Source organism: Nannospalax galili, unplaced genomic scaffold, assembly GCF_000622305.1.
Source record: "Nannospalax galili isolate Female #2095 unplaced genomic scaffold, S.galili_v1.0 scaffold853, whole genome shotgun sequence".
Lineage (NCBI taxonomy): Eukaryota > Metazoa > Chordata > Mammalia > Rodentia > Spalacidae > Nannospalax > Nannospalax galili.
The window spans coordinates 1,190,577-1,201,113 of NW_008332825.1; the positions used below are offsets into that span (position 1 = coordinate 1,190,577).

The window sequence follows — 10,537 nt, forward strand, 5'->3', positions numbered from 1 at the left end:
TTTTTTTATGTCTTTTTGGAGATCTTTTTAAAGGTTATAAACATTCAATTTTATGTCTTACAAAGTTTATACTGAGTTCAATATTGTATAACTGTATTAATTCAACAGCGAACCTAAAAATTTTATAGCCACTTTTGTTGAAAGAGCTGTATCTTTGCTTTGGAAACTGTTAATGCGTATGTTAAAGCTGTAATGAAATGCTTCCTCTAAAAAAATTAAAAAAAAATAAAATTAAAAAATCCTAGTGCTCTGTGATACTCTTCTTTCTTCAACAAGTGTAAGAAAGATAAAGCTCAAATCTACACCATGATATCCATTCTCTACTTAGTACCAATTAGAGAAATTAACACAACTATCATCCAACCCATTGAATGTCCACGTTTATTACAAATAAATTACTTACAAATTAAGTCCCATGCCAATTGCATCTGTTGCAACAAGGATTTTGCATGGATCATTGGGGTCATTAAACTTTTTTGCTTGAGCAAGTTTGGTCCCTAAAATAGGAATAGTTTGTATTAAATCAGAGCTCTCAATCTTCTGACTATATTATGCCGAGCAAATCTTGAAAACCCTCACTCCCCCGCTCTTTTTATTCTTATGGATGGATCTTTTACGTTTCAAGCTTTACTTCCTCACATCCCCAAGACTCACTTAGCCTTTACTGCTACTCCTTAAACAGCCCCCATATAGCAACACTGTCTCCCAACACACTGCCTGAACAGTTCAGAGGACTCTTAGTAAGATTTCAGGACAGCTTGACCAGCATTACCAGGTACATATTTTAATAACATGTAAATAAAAGGGGAGGGGGGGATAGGTCTAGAGATATGTCTCAGCGGTTAAGAGCACTTACTGCTGTTAGAGAGGAACTGGGTCAGTTCCCAGCACCCACACGGCAGGTGACAACTACCTGTGACTCTAGCTTCAGGAGCTGCCCTCTGGCCTCTGTAGGCACCTGCATGTACATGGTGTACGTAAACCCACATAGGCACATGCATAAACACATAAAAATAAAATCTTTAGAAACAAGGACCAATTCAACATTTAACAGTCTATAGTCTAATAACAAACAAGATAATAAAAGTACTTCTATTGCCATTAAATTAACTAGGGAAATATTTATATGACCTATAATTAATAATCAAACAGCTTGATTCATTTTTTTCTTACTATGCTTTCTAAACATACCTCAACATAAGAGATTTCGTACCCTGTCACAGTGAAACAAATAATTACCAGGTGGGAGGCTGCCATATATAACAGCTGATTCTAGTCCCCGAATTTCAATCTGTCGGCTCACAGAATAAATATCATTCTTGCTAAAACAGACAATGCAGTCCCCAGGCCGAAGGTTATCTAAAGATTCTAGTGCATGATCCAGCACGGAAATGGGGGTAAGCCTCTTATACTTATGAACCTGTAAGAAAGACATACATGGTAAAACAACATGCTGAAATCAACATCAGGTGACTAATCATTGAATTGCAAAGCCAAAGAAGATCAACACAAATCTCTTTCAAAAATTAACACAGAGAAACATTCATTTGAATATTGTGTTACCAAGAATTCCCCTTGGCACCGCTAAACTTATAAAATGTTGTTCCTATCTTCCACATTTTCAAAGCGTTTAACATACACTGATTTTTCATGTCACTGTCGTTATTAACTGTTATTTTTATTTCATGAAAGAGTAAAACAGCCCAAAAAGATTAAGTCTGAGACTTAATCTAAATCCATTTCTAGCCTTCCGTGGCTTGCCACAGACAGGGGCAACTTGAAACATTTCTGTGTTTCTGTCAAAGTTATTTTTCACTGCCAAGTTGACTGGATTTAGAATCACCATGGAAACACACCTATTGGTGTGTCCATGAGGGTGTTTCCAGAAAGGTTTAACTGAGCAGGGAAGACCTACCTTGAATGTGGGCACCACCATCCCACGGCTGGGGTGCTGGACTGTGTAAAAAGCAAAGGTAGCTGAGCACCAGCATTACTGGCTCTTTGCTTTCTGACCTCCAAATTTTGAGCCAACATAAGCCCATCCTTCCTTAAGTTACTTTGTCAGGTATTTTGTCGAGTAATGAAAAAAGTAACTAACAATGTTACTGTGGTGGTAAAAAAATTCTGGTAAGGCAGGGCAGTATTTAGAATCTGCAAAAGGATACAAGTTACTTCTTTTTCACTAAAAAAATAAATTATTTATGGGTTGGGGATTTAGTTCAGTTGGTAGAGCGCTTGCCTAGCAAGTGCAAGGCCCTGGGTTCAGTCCTCAGCTCCGAAAAAAAAAATTTACTTATTTTTTTTATGTGTATATTGCCTGCATGCATGTGGTGTGCAATGGCCCTCAGAGGTCAGAGGAGGTTGTGGAATTCCCTGGAACTGGAGTTACAGACCGTTGTTAGCCATGATGTGGGTGCTGGGAATTGAACCCAGGCCCACTGCAAGAACAGTCAGTGTTCTTAACTGCTGAGCCATTTCTCCAGCCCCACAAAGTACTTCTTGACAATTAGAAAAACACCAAAGGCCCCAATATGTGCCATAAAGACTTGGAAAACCAAAACAGGTAGAGTCTCAAATTCAACAGTCCGATTTACTTAATTCTAAAGAGATTTACTCATGGACTGTGGATATGGCTCAGTGGTAGACCACTTGCCTACCATGCATGAAGACCTGTGCCACACAAGTAAATAAAGATACCTGCTCATTCCTCAAAAAAGTTTGTGGAAATAAAAGCTGGATGAGGTAGCATAGGCCAGCCAAAAGAAACATACAACAAAAACCCCAAGAAACCAAAGAGTTTGTGAAAATGAAGAGTCTCCCACATGCCTCGAAAGATGGCTCTGTGGAGGCAGAGGTACGCAGATCTCTGTGAGATCGAGGTCAGCTTGGTCCATATAGTGTGTTCCAGGCCAGGTGGAACTACAGGGAGATTCTGTCCCAAAACAATCAAACAAAAAACAAAAACAAAGTCTCCCGTACTCTTGAAAAGTCCTATAGATCATGGCTTGTATCAGAATTTGATGTCATGAAGCTCAACCATACACATGAGCCAGTCAGCTATAAGAAAATGACCAGTTCTTTTTAGCTAAGCACTTTTTTTTTTTTGAGATAGGGTCTCCCTGTAACCCCAGCTGGCCTGGAACTCGCTACATAGACCAGGCTGGCCTCAAACTCTCAGAGATCCACCAACCTCTGCTCCTGAGTGCTGGGACTAAAGGCATGCGCCACCACACCCAGCTAAGCACTGTTTTTTAATCTCTAAAATCTTTTTTAGCCAGCATACAAAGAACAGGTTTCATTATGACATGTTCATACATGCCATTGCACTTGGTTCCCCCCACTATTTAGGTGAGCCCAGGTTTCACCAGTCCAGGGCTTTCTGAGATCCCCAGGGCTGTGGTGTGCCCGAGAATGAAGAAGCATAAAACCACATACCTCTATCTCCTCCCCAGTGGTGTACAGAAGCTCAGTGACCAGGTCAATAGCAGCAGCTTCTCCACACAAATGGACTTCCTCAGCACAGAGTCCTGTAAATGCACAACAGGAGTTTTTTTGTTTGTTTGAGACAGGGTCGCACTATGTAGCTGTGGCTGGACTAAAACTTACTATGTAGACCACAAACTTACTGATCCACCTGCCTCTGCCTCCCACCTGCTGGGATTAAAGGTGTGCATCATCATGTCTGGCATAATAGGAATTAAAAAAAAAAAACTGCTAAGATTTGTAACTAAATACACAGCACTTAAATAGCAAAAGAATGTTATACTGGGAGGTGGGGTGGAAGTGACATAAATACAGGACCCATGTATGAAAGTCTCAAAAAATATTTTTAAATGTTATATTTTCTTATTAATGGTACTGTAACTTTATAAAATGTTTTCAGTCTCTCTGATGCAAACCTTTTTCTGTTTCTTTTGGTTGTTTTGTTTCTGAGACAAGGTCCTACTATGTTGCCCTGGCTGACCTGGAACTCCCTATGTAGACTACACTGGCCTTAAACTCAGAGAGATCTGCCTACCTCTGCCTCCAAGGTGACAAGATCAAAGGTGTGCGCCACCACTCCTGGCTGCAAGTCTTCTTTTTTGGGTCCTGTTTGCAGTGTCCTACATGATCATCAAAGTGCTGCTAGTATGTTCACATCTATTACTGCAAATTCTAAACCCAGGGAAACTTCCACCTAGGAATTTACTTTGGGTCAAGGTCAGGCTGTCTGGTACAAGGCTGAACCCACCTCAGGCAGATCCAACCACACAGGGCAAACCTTCTTTTAAACGGCAAAGATCAGTTCTATTTTTACAAAAATTTAAGGCTCTTAAAATTGCTCTGGACAAGGTTTCAAGACTGTTATAGGGAGAAGTCAACCAGGACTGGACTGCAGCCTGGCACTTTGATGCTTAGTGATGAACATTAGTCGAAGACCATGTTCTTCTGATTCAGATCAGTGGAATCACTGAGGTACCTCAGAGGTGGGGGCTGGAGGGCAAAAGTGACTCAGAACTCCTTCCCCCGAGCAGAGCCACTTCTATCTCTACTAAGCTCTCTGAAGGAAGGGTCCAGCTCTTTGTTTTCAAAACTAAAAACACTCTACAATATGCTGGATCAAAAAGCAATGCCAAGCCAGGTGTGGTGGCACTTGCCCATAATCCCAACACTTGAAAGGCTGAGGCAGGAGGACCCGGAGTCTGAAGCCAGCCTGGCTATATAATGAGACCTGTTTCAAAAAGAATCACTTCATGTCTTCTGGAGAAGACCACTTCTAGGACTCTATCCTAAAGAACAATAAAAATAAACCAAAAGTAAAAAGCTAAGTCCATAAAGAATGCCAGGCATTGTAGCTCACACCTTTAATCCCAGCATCAGGGAGACAGGTAGGCAGATCTCTGTGTGTTCCAGGCCAGCTGGGGCTACAGGGAGACATTGTCTCAAACAAAATAACAATGAAAAAAGAATTTTACTACAACACTGCTAATAGAAAAAAATCTTCAACTGCATGGAACAAATTATGGTACTGTTCTTTAATGGAGAACACCCAATCACAGTAATAAGCAGGATGAAAAAGGATCTACAAATCACAAAGTTGTAAGTCTTTCAAATACCTCATATACAAGAAGACCGACAGGAAACCTCAAAACACTAACAGTGACTTTGTAAATATGGCAAGACTTATACTTCCTTTTTTGAGACAGTGTGTCATGTAGTCCAGGCTAACCCTCAATTCTTGATGTTCCTGTTTCTACTTTCCAAGTGCCGGGGAAACAGACATGTGGTTCTGGGGCTCAAACCCACAGCTTCATGCATGGCCTGCTAGGCAGGAACTCTACCAACTGAGCTACATCCCCAAACTTTTTAAACTTTAAAAAAACTTTTAGCCGGGTGTGGGAATGCATGCCTTTAGTCCCAGCATTCAGGAGGCAGAGGCAGACGGATCTCTGTTAGTTCCAGCCTGGTCTACATAGTGGGTTCCAGGCCAGCTGGGACTACAGGGAGACTCTGTCTCAAAAAGACAAAAAACAAAAAGAACTCTTTGTGTTGCTAAGGATTAAACCCAGGGCTGTTCCCATTCTAGGCAAGGACTCCACCAGCGAGCAATATCCCCTAGTCTACAGAGTCAAACACTCACTTTAGTTACTTGGTTAATTTTATAACAGAAAAAAAGATTTTCCATTATTAAAATAACATTTAAATAATAAAAGCTCATACTTGACCGACTTTTTGATTAATTTTTCTCAAAGAGAGGCACTAGCTGACTACCTGGCAAAGTCAAGCAGATAAATCTCAGTGCAGACATGAGAAAGCCCAGGGTTTAAAGCATTAAGACCACCAACCTAGAAGTGCTCTGGTCCAGGCCCATCCTCTGGCTGGGTCTCTAATCATTTGTATTTCATCTATTACAGCCACTTCATCTTAAACAAACAAAAAGTTATTATGAGCAGTACAGTCTACTTGGACAAATTCCAACACCACAATTTTTCCCATTACCACCATTATTATCGTCCCTCACCAGGTGCTTTCTAGCAGGTGTTGTTCTAAGTGGGCTACAATTATATCCCATTTTTTGCAGGGCATGGTGGTACTCGCCTTTAATCCCAGCACTTGGGAGGCAGAGGCAGGTGGATCTCTGTGAATTCAAGGCCAATCTGGTCTACAGAGTGAATTTCAGGACAGCTGGGGCTACAGGGAGACCCTGTCTCAAAAAAAAAAAAAAAACAACCAACACCCCCCAAACCCAATTATATCCCAATTTAATCCTCACAATAAACCTAGGATGCTGTTACCTCCATCTGACAAAAGTCAGACAATAGGTACAGGGGTGAAATTCAAGCCCAGGTGTCCAGCTCTGAACACCACACTCTTAGTCACTTTGCTGCACCACCCCCAAACTGAGCGGCTCCTTTGTCCTATTCTCTACAATCACTGACACCTCTGGGCAGCTCTGCCTAATAAGAGCCACTACATCTACACAGCAGCAAAGGAGAAGGCAGGCAACTCAGCTCCCAGGAGTGATGACAAAGACAGTCCTTCTGGCTCACGAAGCAGCTATGGGCAGCCGTGGGTGAAGCAGTGGGAAGGCTACCTCAGGTTCTGGTTCTGCTTGGTCTTAGGAGCATTAAGCCCATCACTATGGGGAAAAAGGAGTGCCTCCACCTATCTCCTGATGCCCCAAAGTCACCAACTATATTCTCTGTACTTTGCATTTTCATTTTCCCAAATGCCAAGGAATTGAGAACACTGAAGAAAGCCAACTAAAAATGGAAAAACCACTAGATCAAAAATTACTTTTCACCAAGCTGTAGAGATGGCTCAGCAGTTAAGAGTGAGCACTGCTCTTCCAGAGGATGAGTTTGATTCCTGCACCCAGGTAATCATCAGCACTGCTCTCACATGTACAGACTCACACAGACACCCATATACACATAATTAAAAATAATGGGCCAGGTGTGGTGGCGCACACCTTTAATTCCAGCACTTGGGAGGCAAATCTCTGTGAGTTTGAGCCCTGCCTGGTCTACCTAGTGAGTTCCAGGACACAGCTGTGACTACAGGGAGACCCTGTCTCAAAAAAGACAAAATAATAATAATAATAATAATAATAATAATAGGAGAGATGGCTCCGTGGTTAAGAACACTGGTTGTGTGAAACTGAAAGGACAAAAATTTTACAAATGAAAAAAACTAATAATCATAAAAGATTTTGCAAATTAAAATTAAGCTGCTATTCAATGAAAGACACTCCATAGACTTAATTAACATTTGCTGTCGTGGGAAGGTGGCACTGAAAAGTAATACATATTTGTTCTCTTTGCTTGCTTATACTTCATATTTTCAAAAATGAAAGTTCACATTTAAAATATCTCCCAAACTACTTATAGCTGCTCATTACAGTACCTACAGTACTGTACATAATACTGACTTTTGTGTGTGTGTGTCTCCCTGTAGCCCCAGCTGTCCTGGAACTCACTATAGACCAGGCTGGCCTTGAACTCACAGAGATCTGCCTGCCTCTGCCTCCCACGTGCTGGGATTAAAGGCGTGCGCCACCACGCCCAGCATACTGACTTATTTTTTTCAGCACTGGGAATGGAACCCAGGGCTTTAGGCTTGCTAAGCAAGTATCACTAAGCCCAATGGCAATTTTTTTTTATTTTAGTTAATTTTTTGTGTATGAGCGTTTTGCCTACATGTATCTAAGTATACCCAAGAGTGCAATGCCTGCATAAGTGAAACCCATTCCTCTGCAAGAGCAGTGTTCTTAAACACTGAGCCATCTTGCCAGTCCCACAATGGCAAAATGTTAAACAGCCTGAATATCCCTTAATGGGGGAATGAATACTTTTTGTCATAAGTATATAACATTTAAATAAACCTCAAATATATATAAACCAGACTACATATGGCTTTTTTTTTTTTTTTTTTGGAGACAGTATCTCACCATGTAGCCCAAGATAGCCTTTAACTCACGATAATTCTACTGCCTCAGCCTCCCAAGTGCTGAGAGAATAGGTATTCACTAGCACATTCATCCAGGTCTGGTACTAAAAACAAAGTTATGCACAGTGATCAAATAAATGTAAAAAGTGACCATCTGCAGTGCTGGTGATACGTACCACAGATAAAAAAGTCGACAAGATAACACATCAAACACCTGATATGAAACAGATCAAAAGATGGAAAGCCAAACCAAGCAGTGCTCCAGGACCCTTGACACTGCGCCCACTATGTCATCTCTTTTTTTCTTGTTTGTTTTCTTGTTATTGCCTGGTTTCTTTTTGTTGTTTTTTTGTTTGTTTTTTTTAGACAGGGTTTCACTGTGTAGCCCTGGCAGGCCTGGAACTCGCTATGTAGACCAGGCTGGCATCACTCAGAGAGATCCTCCTGCCTCTGCCTCCCAAGTGCTGGGATTAAAAGTGTGCACCACCGTGCCCCAACAATATTCAGTAGCAAGCATGACAATGTTCAGCATTTATATCTGCTGAAAGGTACTAGGTATTTAATTATTTTTTAATGTATGTTTAACTTTTTTTTACAGTAAGACCATATTTCCTAAGTTCAAGTGCACTGGAAAACTTCCAGTCCCAGTCTTCTGAATGGCATATACATACAAGGAGTTGTCACACTGCACATCTCCACAGTACAAGCCACATGGGCCGCCTGTTTCCCATCCGGATCAACTGTCACACGATCTTCACCTGTCACCAAATCACATGGCACACCCTGGAATGACAAAAAGAAACCTAGACTTATATCTGACTCGAAACCGATAGCAGAAAGCAGCCTGGGAGGCCGAGGAGGGCCCTCTCCATTACCATCAATTTATTCAATGGCTGAATTAGTCCCAATGCTGTTTTCCTATTAAAAAAAAACCCACCCTGTTACATAATTTAGGTAAAACTAGAAATATATCAAATCAGCAGAATCTTCAACAGGAGAAACTGCAGCAGTTTCACCTTTCTTTTTCTGCTGCCCAGGCTGACCTCAAATTCACTAAATAACCAAAAATGAACTCCTGATCCTCCTGCATCCAACCTCCAGGTATTAGGGTTACAGATGTGTACTGCCACGCCCAGCTAATAATGCTAGGTTGGTTTGTTTCCCTTTTGCAGTACTGGGCTTTAATCCAGGGCTTTACACAAACTAGGCAAGCGCCCCACTGAGCTACATCCTCAGCCTTCTCACTTTGTAACTTTGACCACTTCCGAAGTTAAAAAATGGAGCTGTAGCTGGGCGAGGTGGCATACATCTTTAATCCCAGCACTTGGGAGGTAGAGGCAGAGGCAGGCGGATTTCTGTGAGTTTGAGGCCAGCTTTGTCTACATAGTGAGCTCTAAGCCAGCTAAGGCTACAGGGAGACCCTATCTCAAAAAGGGCCCCCGCCCCCCCCCAAAACATGGAGTTAATAAGCAAACATGAATCACTTCTCTACCCAAGAGCAGCACTATGGGTAAAGTCTGAGAATATAAAGACCTCTCAATATAACTCCCTGAGAAGCAGTGACATCAGTAGTAGGGTATATTAGGGTGACCAACCATCCTTTCCAGGAATGAGGGGTTCCCCACAATGATGGACTTTCTGTGCTCAATCTGGGAAAGTATAGGCAACTACAACTAATGTATAATACTTGAAAAATAAAAAGGTTACCAAAGACAGTAATTCTTAATGCAAACCAGAGGAAAGACAAAACAGCATGATGGGATCCTAGGAAGGACTAGGGAGGTTGTTACTGAAAAATTAACAAAGTTTGAATATGGATTACATATTAAATAGTAGCAGTCTTTGAGAAAAAAAGTCTTTGTTTTGCCGAGTGTGCTGGCATAGGCCTTTAATCCCAGCACTTGGGAGGCAGAGGCAGGCGGATCTCTGTGAGTTCAAGGCCAGCCTGGTCTACATAGTAAGTTCCAGGCCATCTGGGGCTACAGGGAGACCCTGTCTCAAAACAAAACCAAAAGGTTTTTGCTCTAAGGGAAAACATTCTCGGAAATATACAGATAAAGTATCATGCATACAACTTACTCATATTATTTTTTAATGTAGAATGCAAGTTATATAACCCAAATTAGTTAAGCTCACATTATGTTTAACTAAAACAATGAAAAAATGTCCCAGTTACTGAATCAATGCCTCAGACCACAGGGCTTTAGTCTATCCAGTTCTGAAAAGGTGCCTCCAAGTCCTATCAGCAGCTCTAGCTGACAGCATCAAAGGTCTAATCTAAAAAGTAGAAAATAAACTTCCTGACAGAACACTGGTTAGCGCTGAGGAAGCAAAAGAGGAGTTTCAACCCATCAGTAATGTTCTCTTTCTTGAAAAAGCAAATACTGTTTGAAGTGAGGGGTATGGGGGTGGGAGCTGGAGACATGGCTTGGTGATTAAAAGTACCTCTTGCTCCTCCAAAGGATTAGAGTTTGTTTCCCAGCACCCATGTCAGGCTGCTCACAACCACCTGAAACTCCAGATCCAGGGGCTTTGACGTCCTCTACTTGCCTCCACAGGCACCTGCACTTAAATGTACATTCCTACATGCAACACACACATAATTAAA

At 41.5% G+C, this 10,537-nt stretch overlaps 1 protein-coding gene and 1 non-coding gene across 2 annotated transcripts in view; both read right to left on the reverse strand.

Moving 5' to 3' along the window:
- The window catches only part of Supv3l1 (Suv3 like RNA helicase), a 32,506-nt gene that overhangs the window by 15,174 nt on the left and 6,795 nt on the right, over positions 1-10,537 (reverse strand). The window contains exons 6-10 of the mRNA XM_008827812.3: positions 8,601-8,712; positions 5,826-5,903; positions 3,436-3,527; positions 1,240-1,420; positions 404-497 (exon numbers count right to left, since the gene is read on the reverse strand). Of these exons, the coding sequence (XP_008826034.1) occupies positions 404-497; positions 1,240-1,420; positions 3,436-3,527; positions 5,826-5,903; positions 8,601-8,712 (557 nt within the window). The remainder of the gene's footprint in view (positions 1-403; positions 498-1,239; positions 1,421-3,435; positions 3,528-5,825; positions 5,904-8,600; positions 8,713-10,537) is intronic.
- LOC115069403 lies at positions 4,088-4,276 on the reverse strand. Its single transcript, XR_003848681.1, has one exon.